We start from the raw sequence: 17745 nt of genomic DNA on the forward strand, positions 1-17745 counted from the left end.
ACCTACATGTTGAGCTTCCAATCTTCCATTTATTTTGTGATTTCCTGCAAAACACTGAGAGAAAATCTCAGTGAAGTCCACCTTAAAGAGGATATTTTTCAGTCTACGAGGAAAATAAAGAGCATGCTCTGCATTAAATTCCCAGGTCAGCAGGTAAGCATGGGGGAGGGGGGAAATAATTTTCATCAATATCACAAAAGAATGATTATCTACCCTGGCATAATTATAAGGTTTCTCAGGCATGTTAATTATTCAGCAATTGGCATTTACTGTACAGAGGGCTTATTAATAAACGATGACACATCATTTGGTACCAGAAATCAACTCGGGATACTATCCAGCTACATTAACTAGTTTAGTGAAGAGCCTGCACTCATTTGACTCAAGCTTCCCTGAGTTCTGCAAGCCAACAGGCTAGGGGGAACTTCACCCACCATTCACAAGGGCAGAGCTTCCCCTCAAGGGGCGGGGCCAACCTTGTCTGCGGGGGCGGGGCCAACCTTGTGTGCGTCCTCAGCTGGATTGGCAGATCATGGGGCGGGCCAGCGCGTGCGCACTGGCCGGTCCGCGGCCGGTGGACCATGGAGGCGCCGAGGCCCTTTGCACTGGACTGGTACGTCCAGTGGCTCCCCCTGACGCCAGGGGCCGATTTGAAGCTGTGGCTCTGTGAGCTCTGGCTACTACTGCTGACTTCTGGCTTGAGCGCGGATTTATTGCCGCATGAAGAGGACGTAAAGTTTATCAATGAGTACGTGAACCTCCACAATGAACTCCGAAGCAAGGTCAAGCCCGCAGGGGCTAACTTGCGCTTCATGGTGAGGCCCCGAGGCGGTTGCCTGAACCTCTGACAACCCTTGTCCTGACCATGCACCCCGGGGCCTCGCAAAGTCTGGGCCGCTGCTCTGAGGGTTAAGGATTGTGGGGAGCTGCCGTTTCAGTTTGGGCTTAAAAATATATACATGTAAAGTTTATCCACTGAAGAAATAAAAACCACTGCCTTCTTAACACATTTATTACCAAGATTTACATAGGGCTGGGACTAGGATGAGTAGAGGCACTCATCGGAGGTGTAAAATTTGAGATTTCAATTCGAATAAATGATGGTTCAATGCATTTTATATTTTTTTAATTTAAAAATCTACAAAAATATTGATGAAGACTATCAATTTAAACAACAGGATCCTGGTCTTCAATTAGGGCGAGGCAAGTGAGGCAGTCTCAGGATGATGCAAATGAAAAGCCAGATCTTATTTTTATTTAAAATAGTGATTTTTTTTTTCCATCAAGGATGTTTTTACATTAATTTTGTCTTTTAAAAATAGTGCTTACCTTAATTATTGTGAGATGTGTTTTTTCCGGTATCCACCCAAGGGAGTGTCTCAGTCACCTTACCCTTTTTTCTGCCAAGGGCCAGTTGGATATTTATAACATCTTTTGTAGGCCCTACAAAATTATCAACTTAAAAATTAGCCTGCTATATTTGGTCAAACATTTAATTAACTCCTGATCTGTTGGCTAGACCTGCTTCTCTTTAGTGAGGCTTGTGAGGTTAGCTGGTATTGATGTTGCTACTCGAAACCGCTTTTCCAGGTTTGCCTAGGTCTGTCTGGAGCGCAGTCCACTTTGTGATGCTAAATTTTGAAAAGAACTGCTCCCAGCACTATGTTGTTCCAAACACAGATGCATATTTCAATGCATGTCTCCTCAGAGTGGGAAATTCATCATTGTTTATATCAGTGGTCGGCAAACTCATTAGTCAACAGAGACAAATATCAACAGTACAACGATTGAAATTTCTTTTGAGAGCCGAAAACCGACTTCTGCGCATGGGCCACGAAGTTTCAATCGCACTGTACGTGCGCGCCCGCACATGGTATTTTATGGAAGAGCCACACTCAAGGGGCCAAAGAGCCGCATGTGGCTCGCGAGCTGCAGTTTGCCGACCACTGGCTTACATAATGTGTATAGAACTCAAGCAGCGGGAGGTTGTTGTACTTAGCTTTCAGCTCATCATCGCTTTGTAGCTGAATGATTTCGTGTTGTAGGTTATCATGCACATCAGCGGGTTCCACATTGAACAGTGCAGCAAAGATGTTCAGTTCCACTGGTTTTCTTTTCATGTCCTTGAATCTTTCATTAAATGGCCGCATAGTTTCCCACATTCACTAGCATATTCAAGTGTCATAGAAGACTTTTGTCCTTCCAGAATAGGGAAATGCACCATGTTACTCCTTTTGAGTTGCACTTTCCAAAAGCCTTAATTTAGCTTCAAATGGTTTCACGTTTGAAAGCAGGGAGCTGAGAAGCTGGTTGGGGCCCTGCAGCTTGACATTCAGCTCTGAGAGGTACTTGGTAATGTCCACCATGAATGCTAGATCACACAGCCACCTGCTATCATTGAGTTCCCAGACAGGTTTTCCCTTCATCTCCATGAACTGCTTGACTTCATCCTGTAGTTCATAAAACCTCACGAGCATGTTCCTGCGACTCAGCCACCACACTTCACAGCGATAAACGAGATCATTGTACTCAGTCAAGATCATTCAGTAACTCCTTAACCTGGCAGCTATTAAACCCTCTGCTTTTGACAAAATTTACATATGACACTTCTATTGACATCACATTGTTGAGCCGCAATGACTGTGCACAGAGATTTTCTTGGTATATGGTGCAGTGGCATATAATTAAATCACTTGGATCAAGACTGAAATGATTCAGTTCTTTCTTAACAAATGCAATTAACCCTTTTTGTGAGCCAATCATGGCTGTAATTCTATTAGTAGTAAGGCCACTTTTCAAATATTAGCTCAGATTTTTTCATTGTTAAGACAAGTCTCTCAAGTTGCTCACCTCTTGTAGTGCCATGCATGGTTTCCAGTGACAGCAGTTCCTCTCATGTGTCAAACTCTGCATGGATGAAAATGGCCCAATGGGTTGTATTTGTTATGTCATTGTCTCGTCACAAGCCAGAGACAAAAATTGGAAATCCTTCAGTGTTTTTTCAATATCTTGTGCTGTCAGTAATCCCATCTGAGACGGTTCTCCGAGACAAACTAACACTCTGAAACAATTTTAATTTCTCTGGTGCTAACAGTTCTGTAGCAGCCCCCATGCCCTCTCTCACCAACTCTCCTTCACATGAGGCCTCAGTTTCTTTGCGATTTGCTCCCTCACTACAAAGCTCATCTGAATAACGTTGTCCCTGTCACAAGGAGGATTAGTAAAAGCAGATTGTTGTGATTCTAAACTCCACTGAAGAATATTGATTTTATCCTGACACATTTGGCCTCTCAATTCATTGAGTATAGCATGTTTTGAGCTATAATGACGATTCTGGTTGGCTTTTTTCATTATTGTTAACACATCGCCACAAACTGGGCACATAGGTTCATCTTTGACTTCAACAACAAAAAAATAATCATTTGGTCCTAGCCGGTTTGGCTCAGTGGATAGAGTGTCAGCCCATGAACTGAAGGGTCCCGGGTTTGAATCCTGTCAAGGGGCACATACCTCGGTTGCAGGCTCAATCCCTGACCCTCATCAGGGCATGTGTGGGAAGCAAACAATTGATGCTCTATCCACTGAGCCAAACTAGTTAGGGCATTTTTGTTGTTTTTTTTTTTTTTTTTTTTTTTTTTTATTTCAGAGAGGAAGGGAAAGGGAGAGAGTTATAGAAACATCATTGATGAAAGAGAATCATTGACTGGCTGCCTCCTTCATGCTCCCCACTGGGGATCTAGCCCACAATCTAGGCATGTGCCCTGACCAGGGATTGAACCATGATAGCCTGGTTCATAGGTGGATGCTCAACCACTAAGCCATGCCAGCCAGGCTAATTCTGGTTTTTTACAAGTTAGAAGATTAGCCTTCTTTCTCATAATTAATAAACACATAATACAATTTTTATAGAGTCTGTATTTCTAATCTCTAAATATTAATTTAAAATATGAAGAAAAGTATAAAATAATGTAGCAGGCACTTGTGTACCAGCAATACATATCTTAACATATGATTATTTTAATAGTAATATTGTAGTGGATACATTTTAAAGTCCCAACCTAAATTTTCACTCTTCTCTTTCTAAAAGTTGGTGTGTATTTTCCCATAGATTTTGCTAGGATGGAAATATTAACTGTAAATAGAATAGTTTATTGTAATAATATGGTCTCCTTAGAACTTTTCCTTCAGAGGTTTGAAAATCACATTTATTATTATTATTATTATTTTAATAAATCTTTATTGTTCAGATTATTACAGTTGTTCCTCTTTTTTTCCCCATAGCTCCCCTCTACCCAGTTCCCACCCACCCCATTCCCTTATCCCCCCTACTGTCCTTGTCCATAGGTGTAAGATTTTTATCCAATCTCTTCCCCCACCCTCCACATCCCCTTCCCCCAGAGAATTGTCAGTCCACTCCCTTTCTATGTCCCTGATTCTATTATATTCACCAGTTTATTCTGTTCATCAGATTTTTAATTCACTTGATTTTTAGATTCACTTGTTGATAGATATGTATTTGTTGTTCATAATTTTTATCTTTACTTTTTTCTTCTTCCTCCTCTTCTTAAAGAATACCTCTCAGCATTTCATATACTACTGGTTTGGTGGTGATGAACTCCTTTAGCTTTTTCTTGTCTGTGAAGCTCTTTATCTGACCTTCAATTCTGAATGATAGCCTTGCTGAGTAGAGTAATCTTGGTTGTAGGTTCTTGCTATACATCACTTTGAATATTTCTTGCCACTCCCTTCTTGCCTGCATAGTTTCTGTTGAGAAATCAGCTGACAGTCGTATGCTTACTCCCTTGTAGGTAACTAACTGGTTTTCTCTTGCTGCTTTTAATATTCTCTCTTTGTCTTTTGCCCTTGGCATTTTTATTATGATGTGTCTTCGTGTGGTCCTCTTTGGATTTCTCGTTTGGGGTTCTCTGCACTTCCTGGACTTGTAAGTCTATTTCTTTCACCAGGTAGGGGAAGTTTTCTTCAAATAGGTTTTCAATATTTTGCTCTCTCTCTTCTTCTGGCACCCCCATAATTTGAATGTTGGTATGCTTGAAGTTGTCCCAGAGGCTCCTTACACTCTCTTCAAATATTTAGATTCCTTTTTCTTTTTGCTCTTCCGGTTGAGTGTTTTTTGCTTCTTCCTATTTCAAATCTTTGACTTGATTCTTGGTATCCTCTAGTCTGCTGTTGGATCTTTGTATATTATTCTTTATTTCAGTCAGTGTATGCTTAATTTCTGATTGGTCCTTTTTCATATCCTTGAGGGTCTCACTAAATTTCTTGGAGGTTTCTAGAAGATTCTTGAGTAACCTTATAACCGTGGTTTTGAACTCTATATCCAATATTTGCTTTCCTCCATTTCTTTCATTTGTGACATGTTTTTTTGTCTCCACATTTTGGCTGCTTCCCTGTGTTTGTTTCTATGTTCTGGGTAGCTGCTAAGTCTCCTTGAGTTGATAGAGTGGCCTTGTGTGGTTAGTGTCCTATAGGGCCCAGTGGCTCAGCTCCCCAGTCACCTGAGGTGGACACTCTTGGTGCACCCCTTTGTGAGCTGTTTGCACAGTCTTGTAGTTAAACCTTGATTGCTGTTGGTATCACTGGGAGGAATTGACCTCCAGGCCAATTGGCTGTGATGACCAGCTGTATCTACACTGGAAGCTCTGTTGTGCAGGAGACACCCTTATGGGGCAGGACTTGCTTCAGAGGGGCTTTGGTGCTCACTGAGTCTGCCCCTTGAGTGTGTCTTTTATGGATGTGAAAAGTTGTAATCTGGTATGGTCTCACTCTGATCACTGGGTACACTGGCTCTTGGATCTCCAAGGAGGTGCAAGGTTAGCCACTGCCTGAGGCCACCCAGTAGGAGCTACAGAGACATCTGCAGATTCCTCCTCTTTGTATGGGGTTTGGAAGTGCCCAGACGAGGCCCAGCTGTGAAGCAAGGCTGGCAGGGCCTTGGGCCTTCTTTTGGAAGCTCTGAGGCTCTCTGACCCAGCTGCAGTTTGACAGGTTTTAGGTGAAAGGACAGGTCATTCATATGCAAAAGCTGATGCGTACAGCTTGGGTGGGGTTGTAAATTGCGTGGGGTGGGGTCTCTGGGAATCACCTGCCAGTCAGCCCTAAACCAGAGAAGTCCCCGGTTCTCCACGCCCCCATGCAGAAACAATGATTGCTGCAAGCCGCTCTAAGATAAAGCCGCCCTCGTGTTCCTGTCCTGATGCCAGACAGTCCAGTTTCTCCCCATATGTGCCTGGGTCCCCCACAGCCTCACCCAGAACTGGAGTTCAGAGCAAGTGGGAGCTTATATCTCCCTCCCGATTAAAAGAGCAGCACATCCAGGTGCCAGCACTTTCCGCGCCTCTGCACCTCCTACCAGTCTCAATGTGCTTTCTTCACCTCTCTAGTTGTGGAACTTCCACTCAGCCAGCCTTCCCGCGGTTTCGGGTGGTAGTTGTTCTGCCATTTAGTTGTGGTATTGATGTGGTTGTGAGAGGCAGCAAGTACAGGCGCTTACCTATGCCGCCATCTTGGTTCTCCTCCTCAATTTTTTCTCTCTTTGTTTTTTACTGGTTGTTCTTAACGTTTTAATATATATATATAAGTTTACAAAGTCCAAAGTTAACATCTATAACTTCCTTCCAAATATTAAAAATATCTTACAACACAAATTCTAAATCCCTTGCCTGTGTCCATGATATTGTTGTCATCTAGTATTTGTCTTCTATCTTGTCATTAAACTAAAAAATTTAGTTTTTTTTTGTTGTAAAATACTCATAACATAAAATTTAACATTTTAACCATCTTTTATTGTACAGTTCTGTGGCATTAAGTTCATTCACATTGTTGTGCAACCATCACCAGCATTCATCTTCCCCAATTGAAGCCATTTCCTACTTCCCCCAGTTTCTGGCTATAGCCATTCTGCTTTCTGTCTCTATGAATTTGACTATGCAAAGAAATCATACAGTATTTCTCATTGTGACTGGCTTATTTCATTTATCATATTTTCATGGTTCATTCATGTTGTAGCATGTGTCAGAATTTCCATCTTTTTAAGGCTAAATATTTTACTTTGTATATTTATACCACTGTTTATGTATCCATTCATCTGTCAATGTACATTTCGTTTGCTTTCACCATTGGCTATTGTGTGTACAAATATGTGTTCAATTCCCTGCTTTCACCTCTATGGGTGTGTGTACAAATATGTGTTCAATTCCCTGCTTTCACCTCTATGGGCAATACCCAGAACTGGGATTGCTGGAACATATGGAAATTCTGTGTATCTTTTTAAAATATGTTTTTATTGATTTTGGAGAGGGAGAGAGAAACATCCATCAGCTGCTTCAAAAACACCCCCTACTGGGGATTGAACCCCAAACCTAAGCATGTGTCCCAACTAGGAATTGAACTGGCCACCTCTCAGTGCACGGGATGACACTTAACCAAATGAGCCACACCAACCAGGGCTCTGTGTTTAATTTTTTTGAAGAACTGCCATTCTGTTTCCCATAGTGGCTGCACCATTTCACATTCCCACCAACAATACACGAGGGTTGTAATTTCTCCATATTCTTGCCAACACTTGTTAGTTTCTGGGTTTTATATATGTACTAGAGGCCCAGTGCACAAAATTCATGCATAGAGGGTTGAGGGGGGGTCCCTCAGCCTGGCCTGCACCCTCTCCATTCCAGGACCCCTCGGGGATGTCCACAGGGATAGGGCCTAAACCGGCCATCGGACATCCCTCTTGCAATCTGGGAACACTGGCTCCTAACCGCTCACCTGCCTGCCTGCCTGCCTATTCACCCCTAACCACTCTGCCTGCCTGCCTGGCTCCCCCTAACTGCCCTCCCCTGCTGGCCTGGTCACCCCTAACCAGCTCTGCCTTGGCCCCCACCATCGTGGCTTTGTCCGGAAGGATGTCCAGAAGGATGTCTGGTCTGATTAACATATTACCCTTTTATTAGTATAGATATCCATTTTAATAGGCATCATTATGTTTTGATTTGCATTTCCCTAATGTATAGTTATGTTGAACTTATTAGACATTTGTACATCTTCTTTGGAGAAATGTCCATTCAAGTCCTTTGTTCAATTTTTGATCAGACTTGTTGTTGTTAGTTGAGTTGAAGAAATTCTTTATATATTCTGGGTAGTAATCCCTTATCAAATATATGATTTGTAAATGTTTTCTCTCATTGCATAGGTTTCCTTTTCATTGTGTTGGTAGTATCCTTTGATTCGCAAAAGTTTTTAAATCTGATAAAATCTAATTTATTTTTTATCTTGTTGCCTATGCTTTTCAGGACATATCCAAGAAATCATTACCATATCTAATGAAGCTTTTCCCCTTTTGTTACTGGAGAGCTGGCTGAGTCAAAGAGGGCTCGGCTCCAGTCAGCTTGAGAGAAAGAATTCAGATGAGTAACAGAAAGTGTAATTGAAGCAAAGCCATAATAATATGGCAATCCTATATAATAAAGAGCTAATATGCAAATCAACCAAACTGCAGAATGACCAGTGGCTGTGACATGCACTGACCACCAGGGGGCAGACGCTCAATGCAGGAGCTGCCCCCGATGGTCAATGTGCTCACACAGGGGGACACCGCCCAGCCAGAAACTGGACTCACAGCTAGTGAGCGCAGTGGCCATGGCGGGAGCCTCTCCCGCCTCCGTAGAAGCACTAAGGATGTCCAACTGCCAGGAGCGGGCCTAAGCCGCAGGCAGACATCCCCTGAGGGCTCCCAGATTGCAACAGGGTGCAGGCTGGGCTGAGGGACCCCCCAAGTGCACGAATTTCATGCACCAGGCCTCTAGTTCCTCAATAATTAAAAATAAAGCTGCCATATGATCCAGCAATTCCACTTCTGGGTATATATACAAAGGAAATGAAAACAGGATTTCAAAGAGATTTCTGTACTTCCATGTTCATTTAAATATTATTTATAATAGTCAAGATAGGGAAACAATCTAAGAGTCCATCATTGGATGAATGGATAGAGAAGATGTTGTGTATGTATACAATAGAATAATAGTCATCCATGATAAAGAAGGAAATCCTGCCATTTACAACAACTTGGTTGTACCTTGAGGTCATTTTGCTAAGTGAAATAAGCCCAACAAAGATAAGAAGTGCATTGGTATCACTTATATGTGGAATCTAAAAAAAAAAAAAGTGACTTGTAGAGTAGAAAAGAAAGTAGTTTCCAGGGGCTAAGGGTGGGAAAATAGGAAAAGGTTGATAAAAGGGTAGTGACTATAGCTGATAACACTGTATTATATAATTGAAAAAACATTGAGCCTGTTTTCAACTGTAATTTTATTCAAGGTTGAGCAAAGGAATTTGTAAATATCATAACTTATTTTACACACTGTCATGGGAAGGAATAAAGTAAAATATTTCCAAACTTGGAGTTGAAAGTTAGCCTTTCTGGGTTAAATTCAGACTCCATAATTTATTGGTTATATGTGACTACAGGTAAAATACTTGTCTGTGTTTTAGTTACTTTCTTTGTGAAACAAAAAATAATAATAATGCATACCTCATAGGATATTCTGAACACTAAGTTAAATAGCGTATAAAAAACAATAGTGATGCTCTAGCTGGTTAGGTTCAGTGGATAGAGCATCTGCCTGTGGACTGAAGGGTCCCAGGTTCAATTCTGGTCAAGGGCATATGCCCAGGTTGTGGGCTCGATCCCCATAGGGGGTGTGCAGGAGGCAGCCGATCAATGATTCTCTCTCATCATTGATGTTTCTCTCCCTTTCCCTTCCTTTCTGAAATCAATAAAAATATATTTTTTAAAACAAACAATAATGCCTGGTACATAGTAAGCATGTGATGTATGAACAATATACAAAATAAGGCAGTAAAAAGATGATCCATGGAACATTGTTTGCAAATGGGAAACAATCTAAAAGATTATTAATAGTGGAATGGTAACATTTATTATGTGCTATTCATACTATAGAATACTATGGAGTGATTGCAAAAGTTAGGTAGATCTAGTTGTGTTAATATGGAACAATCTCTCTAAATGAAAACTGCAAATCACAGACCAATAATATTATGTATGGAATTATTACAATAATGCAAGGGGAAAAAATCACAGAATATGCATTTAAAATACCCGCTTGTATCTTATATATGAGTGTGTGTGTGTGTGTGTGTGTGTGTGAGTGCGTGTAGAGAAATGTATACAAATTGAAATGTATACAAGGCAATTTTTGAAACAATAATGAGCTTTGGGGAGAAAAGTAGTTGGAGAGTAATCTAAAAGCCTGATTTGTTTATTTTTATGATATATTTTATACTATATGTATGTATAATCTATGAAATTAGCTGAGAAAACCCTAAAAAAATCTTAGTTTTCAGAAATGCTTACTTTCAGGTACACTGAAACATATGTACTTAGCATTTTGGTTTGACAACTATTGATTTTTCTTTGTGTATTGTATTTGTTCTTATCCTTAACAATGAACTTAATGAGGCTTTAAATAACAACAAAAGTACACATTTTTTGATATTTCTAGATAGAAATATCTAGAAATATGGGAGCAGCATCTTGTGAAATTTTCTCACATTTCTGGAAATATCATAAGGCTTTATTTCCTCAAAACACAATATTTTGCATAAAATTAGTGCTCAATAAATAGTTCTTAAATGAATATTTTATATTATTGTATTACTATGAATAAAAATTATGAGATAAGCCGAAACCGGTTTGGCTCAGTGGATAGAGCGTCGGCCTGCGGACTCAAGGGTCCCAGGTTCAATTCCGGTCAAGGGCATGTACCTTGGTTGCGGGCACATCCCCAGTAGGGGGTGTGCAAGAGGCAGCTGATCGATGTTTCTCTCTCATCGATGTTTCTAACTCTCTATCCCTCTCTCTTCCTCTCTGTAAAAAATCAATAAAATATATATATTTTTTAAAATTATGAGATAAAAAATATATTCTGAAAAAATAAATATATATGTTCTGAAGAGACTACATATGAGTATTATACAGTTCTGAACAGACTCTATGTAAGAGTATCATAATCGTTTGCATCATCTAACAATCTGAATTTTTAATTACTAATATATATTGTACATAGTCCTTTGTACCAGAAAATAGTTGTTTCATTTATGATTATCTAAAATAAAGTTCCCTATAGATATTCCACAAATGAAACCTATAAACATAAAGTTAGGATTGTTTTCCTTAAATCTTACTATGAGAACTCAAGGAATATAAATTAGATAGAGCACACACACACACACACAAAAAAAACAACTCATCATTATTTTGTTTTCTTTGCTTTTTGCACTTTTTTTCAGACTTGGGATGTAGCTTTGTCACGGACTGCTAGAGCATGGGGAAAAAAATGTGTGTTTGAGCGTAATACTCATTTAGAAGAAATAAAAATGGCCCATCCTAAATTTAATGGTATTGGTGAAAATATGTGGGTCGGCCGTGAAAATGAATTTACTGCAAGTATTGCTATCAGAAGTTGGTTTGCAGAGAAGGAAAGGTACCATTTTCGAAATGGCACTTGCTTTGGTGACTGTTCTAGATATATGCAGGTATCTAATTTTTATATTATTAATTCAAAAGACTCCTTAATTGCATTACTATCAAGTTTTTATTGTTTCGACTTTATAAATAAATACAAATGGTAAATTATTAATTCTAATAGAATCAAAGTTCTTATCAGTCCTAGATTTTCAAAATGTCTGTAATTATCTCTATTATGTGAACCATACAATTAAAACATTATTTTAAATATAGAAAATCTAATGTCCATACCCAAATATGAAAGGTACTTTCCTAAAAATAATGTACACTGGAAAAGGAAGTAAGAAACCAGAAAATGGCCCTAACCGGTTTGGCTCAGTGGATAGATCATCGGCCTGTGGACTCAAGGATCCCAGGTTCTATTTCGGTCAAGGGCATATACCTTGGTTGCAGGCACATCCCCAGTAGTGGGTGTGCGGAGGCAGCTGATTGATGTTTCTCTCTCACCGATGTTTCTAACTCTCTCTCCCTCTCCCTTCATCTCTGTAAAAAATCAATAAAATATTATTTTTTTAAAAAAGAAAGAAACCAGAAAATGAAAACTATTTATAAATTATTGACTATAAACATAAGTGAAAGACGATATTTTTTGCACAGATCAGTATATATACTACTATATAACTAATTGGTTAAAACTTTTTAAATGCAAATTAATAGTATTATTTTTCCTACCTCATGACTAATAATCTACCTTACACTTTATACACCCAAAATACTGAACTACTTATTTCCTATACATATATTTATTATTTCACATGTCACATTGTTTGATAATCATCTATATGTGATACCACACTAAAGGCAGGGATCTTCTCATCTGTTTTTTCTCAACACAACATGACATTATTTAGGTCTTCAATAAATATTTGTATCCGGGATCAATAATTTATTAAATGAACTTCCAAGCTTATTTAAAATATGATTTTTTTTTGCCCTAACTAGTTTCTCTCAGTGGTTAGAATGTTGATCCGAGGACTGAAAGGTTGAGAGTTTGATTCCAAGCAAGGGCACATACTTCAGTTGCAGGCTTTATCCCCGGCCCCAGTAGGAGCACGTGCGAGAGGCAACCAATTGATGTGTCTCTTTCACATTTACGTTTCTCCCTATCTGTCTCTTCCCCTCCTGTCTACTCTCTCTCTGAAAAACCAATGGAAAAATATTCTCAGGTGAGGATTAACAAAAATAAATAAAATAAAAATAATTATTTTTCTATCAATAAACTGATGTCATGTTTTATGTACAGTTTAAAATCTTGGAATTTTTTTCATGTTGAACTCATGTCTTTCTCATTATGTTTGATCTGTTTATTCTTCTTCTAGAAAGTTATAATGGTTCTTCATTATCTTATTTGTATCAAAGCTAGTCTTAATATAACTTCATACTTTCAGTAAACTAACAAATTTTACGCCCTGACCTACTCCTCTATATTTTGTACTTCTTAATTATAGTATCTTAGTCATTTAGGTTTCCTGCATTTAACCTGACTAACTCTAATTTAACTGTTGCAGTCATTCCATTCTCTATTCTTTTTATGCATCACTGTATTTCTTTACTAATCATGCTTTTAAAACCACAAAGGCTTGGGATAAAAAGAAAAAACAAAAATGGTTCCCCTCCCTCCCACAGAAGTTAACAAAACAAGTACTTTTTTGTCATTTGAAAGTATTAGAAATATTAAAGCCATACAGAGAATTTCTGGAATATCTTGAACTATTCTCCTATTTTTATTCCAATTTAATACCAGCTTTTCCTTTTATAAAAACAAGCTCCTTTATTCATTTTTTAAATAAAAGGCCCAAACTCTTTTTATAATGGAATTTCTTCAACAAAAGAAAAATGGCAATAGCATTCAATTATTCTCTACTCTTTTTTCCCCCTTCTCTAATCTTAGTGTCTCTCTTTTTCTCCCTTCTATTTACAACTTTTATTCTTTCAAAATATTTCTCCTCTCTTTTCTTCTTCCTCTCTTCCAATAACCTAGAACTCAGGTTCAATAAAAGGATGAAAATTGATTCAGAAGGTGGGCCTTTCTTGGGCTCCAAAGCATTATTCTAGATCAGTGGTTCTCAAACTTTTTATCCTAAGGATACTTATTGGTAGAACCTATTAAAGTATTTCTCTACCTATAGTGTTGCAAATGCTGCCCTAAAACCATGCTAATTCATAGTTCATATTTTTTAATTATTTAGTTAAAGGTTCTATGGGTATTGAATATATTATTGTTTATAATATGGCAGAATAAATTTCATGTTTTCCTTGAAAATTTCATTTTAGCTTGTTTGGGACAAGTCTTACAAAGTTGGTTGTGCTGTTACTCCATGTTCAAGTATTGGACGTATTAAATATGCAGCAATTTTCATATGCAACTATGCACCAGGGTAAGTTACTTCAAATTTTAAAAAGAATATAAAAATAAATAAATTGAGAATTTTTCAACTTAAGTTTGCCTAACTTCCAATATCTATAATAATAAAAGTGTAATATGCTAATTACACCGGACGTCCTTCCAGACATCCTTCTGAACGACCTTCCGGATAAAGCCAGGGCTGCGCGGGAAGTCCAGGTCCTGGGTGCCTGCTGGTGGCTGGAGGGAAACAGTGCCGTCAGCTGGGGGAAGGAAGGCCTACTCTTTCATGAATTTCATGCATCAGGCCTCTAGTATTCTCATAAATGTCTTTTGTGAACTATAAAAAATAAATGTAAGATGTTAAAGAATTTATATTAAAACTAGAGGCCCGGTGCATGAAATTCCTGCATGGGGGGGTGTCCCTCAGCCCGGCCTGCACCCTCTCTTATCTGGGACCCCTTGGGGAATGTCCGATTGCCGGTTTAGGCCCAATCCCTGCAGTCGGACATCCCTCTCACATCCCTGTCATAATCGGACATCCCTCTCACAATCCCTCTCACAATCCCTCTCACAATATCTCACAATATTGCCTGTCTGCTTGCCCCTAACCCCCTCTGCCTGCCTGCCTGATCGCCCCTAACTGCCTCTGTCTGCCTGTGGTCTGATTACCCCTAACTGCCCCCTGCCAGTCTGATCACCCCTACCTTGCCCCCTGTTGGCCTGATCACCCCTACCTTGCCCCCCTGACAACCTGATCACCTTTAACCGCCTCTGCCTCAGCCTCTAGTCTAAGCCACAGTCTGGCCTCCCTCTGCCAGAGGTGACCTGGCTGATCAGGGGAAGATGCCGCGCCCATCACCCAGCTGCTGCTGCCACTGGAGGCCACCATGGCTGCCTGAGCCTCGGGCCTCGCAGCCAGATACAGCTGCCTGAGCCTCAAGCCAGCCCTCGCAGTGGCAGCCACCATCCATAGCTTGCCTGAGCCTCAGGCAGCTGCCGCCACTTTTTCCAGAAGGACATCCAGATGGTCATCTGGAAGACGTCCACCCTAATTAGCATATTACTCTTTTATTAGTTTAGATATTTTTAATTCCATAATGAATCAATAAGTCATAATTTGGGCATATTACTTTTAGGTATAGACTAGCCAAGTATAGATTCCTAAATAAATTTTAACTTTAGTATTATTTCACAATATCTAGCCTAATTAGCATGAGATTTGAATTATTTTCCAAAATAATTTACTCCCATATTATAATAAAAGCCAAAAGAAAATAAGGTTACATGCATTGAAATGTATGCTGTATGAATTATTTCAGGAATACATCAGATTTGTAACATGAAGGACACTTTTAATTGACTATTCTTTGAAGGTTGCATTATTAATTGGGGCTGATCTCATACACATAAGGAATTGTAATATCTCAGAGATGGAAGAGTACTTTAAAAGTATTTTAGTCAGGCTATCCATATGAAACTTTAATTTTTTCTTACCATGTAATTATTTACCCTGTACCAGAAAATCTTATGTTGGGAAATAACTACCTTAAAAAATAGCCTCCATCTCTGGAGAGCTCTGTTGGAAAGTCCCACATTTTCTTACAAGTCAATGTGATACTATAAGTAATATTGTTAAAGTGACCAACTAAGTGACAAAATATCCCAATCAACATGTCAAATTGATTACATTCTAGGATTGAAAAGGAATGCCTATCAAATAAAATGCTTCTGGGACTAGAACAAAAAGAAAAACAAAACATATTAATTACTATTTACTGATTGTCTTCCCTTAGATAGAGAAAACAACAGAACCGTGATGTAAAAATTAGACTCAGAAAGCCCCTTCCTGATGGAAATCTCTGCTGGCTTTAAACACAGGCATGCAAAACAAGTGCAGGATGTCAAGTCACTACAAAACTTTTTAGGTTTCTTTTCATTTTTACAGACCAGAAGCATTGAAATGAAACCTATTACATGGAGAAACTTTTCAAAGTTGACTACTGATTGGTATTGAAAATTCAAACAGTGAACTGGGCACTGGTGGGGGGAGGGAAGGTTTCTCAGAAGCACAAGTCTTTATTTATGCAATAAGCAACCAGGTGCATGGCTCTGCCCTATCTATTAACAAGACCAAAGAAGTCTGGCCATATTTAGCCTCTAGTCTTGGAAGGGAAACAAAAAATAAATAAGTGAACACATAAAAATATTATATAGTAAATATGCCAGACAAAATAAAACAAGATAAATAGAGAATAACTAGTATAGAATGTAGACAGGGTAGTTGCAAAAGAAGGTGGCATTTGAGCTGAAAGCCAAATGATAAGAAGATGGCTAAGGAGTATTTCTGGTAGAAGTAAGAACTTGTATAAAATCTCTGAGCTTGGAATGAGTTAGCATATTTGAGAAATAAATAACTGTGGTTAGATGGAGGAGTTGTGGTAGAAAGTTAGATGATAGATACATCAAATAGAATAGCATAGTCCATGTTAATGATTTTAGAATTTATTCTAAATAATGACAAAGCCACTGGAAAGATTTAAGCAAGTGAGTGGCATGCTCTCATCTATGTTTTAAAAAGAACACTTAAAAAAATAAGAAGATTAGGGCATGTATGGGAGTGGGGTGAGGGGGGCAATAAGGGATATGGACACATATGTAATACCTTAATAAAAAAAAAAGAAAAAAAAGATTGCTCTTGCTGTTGTGTCAAGAAATGGAGTATAAGAAAACAAGGGTACAAAGAGGAAGCAAGCCCTGGTCCGGCAGTTCAGTTAGTTAGAGCATGGTCCCGATATGTCAAGGTTGCAAGTTCAATCTCTAGTCAGGTTACATATGAGAAGGAACCAATTAATGCATAAATAAGTGGAGCTATCTATCTATCTATCTATCTATCTATCTATCTATCATCTATCTATCCTACTCTCTCTAAAATCAATTTTTAAAAAAGGAGAAGCAAGCACAATTAGGAGATTATTTATAAATAGAGGCCTGGTGCACGAAATTTGTGCACGAATTTTGTGACTGTCCCTCAGCCCAGCCTGCACCATCTCCAATCTGGGACCCCTTGAGGGATGTACAACTGCCCGTTTAGGCCCAATCCCAGACTAAACAATCCAGGACTGCTGGTTCCCAACTGCTTGCCTGCCTGCCTGCCTGATTGCCCCTAACCGCTTCTACCTGCCAGCCTGATCACCCTCTAACCACTCCCCTGCCAGCCTGAATGAAGCCTACTGCTCCCTTGCAGGCCTGGTCCCCCCCAACTTCCCTCCCCTGCAGGCCTGGTTGCCCCCAACTGCCCTCCTCTGCTGGCCTGGTCACCCCTAACTGCCCTCCCCTGCTGGCTATCTTGTGGCAGCCATCTTGTGTCCACTTGGGGGTGGCCATCTTATGTGTTGGAGCAATGGTCAATTTGCATATTACCTCTTTATTAGATAGGCTAGGCTACAGACAGTGGTATCTTCAATTAGGGTTTTAGCCTATTGCTTGGTTTTCTCTTATTGAATAATAAATTACCACAAGTGTGGTGACATAAACCAGCACCCATTTATTATCAAACAGTTCTGTAGGCTATAATCCCAGGCACCAGTGTGGCTGGATTCTTTGCTAAGGGTGTCAAAGGCCAAATTCAGGGTGTTGACTGAGTTCTTACCCAGAGGCTCTGTATGAGAAGCCCCTGAAAGAATGAAAAATTTTCAGGATAATATTCTGAAAGCTTTCATTATTGAATTTAATAAATTGATTTTAAAATTTAAAAAAAGATAAGAGTGAAACCAAAACAGTGCTGATAAGAATACTTAGAAGCCAAATTAAATATATAAATATTGTTTCAGTTCACTTT

General features: G+C 39.2%; 1 protein-coding gene across 1 annotated transcript in view; it reads left to right on the forward strand.

Annotated features, from left to right (window-relative positions):
• Positions 1–581: 581 nt before the first annotated feature.
• The window catches only part of GLIPR1L2 (GLIPR1 like 2), a gene marked incomplete at both ends in the record, with an annotated part of 37052 nt that continues 19888 nt past the window's right edge, over positions 582–17745 (forward strand). The window contains 3 exons of the mRNA XM_079775474.1: positions 582–815; positions 11323–11568; positions 13835–13938. Coding sequence (XP_079631600.1) covers positions 582–815; positions 11323–11568; positions 13835–13938 — 584 coding nt within the window. The remainder of the gene's footprint in view (positions 816–11322; positions 11569–13834; positions 13939–17745) is intronic.

This window comes from Cnephaeus nilssonii, assembly GCF_951640355.1.
Source record: "Cnephaeus nilssonii genome assembly, chromosome: 6".
Lineage (NCBI taxonomy): Eukaryota > Metazoa > Chordata > Mammalia > Chiroptera > Vespertilionidae > Cnephaeus > Cnephaeus nilssonii.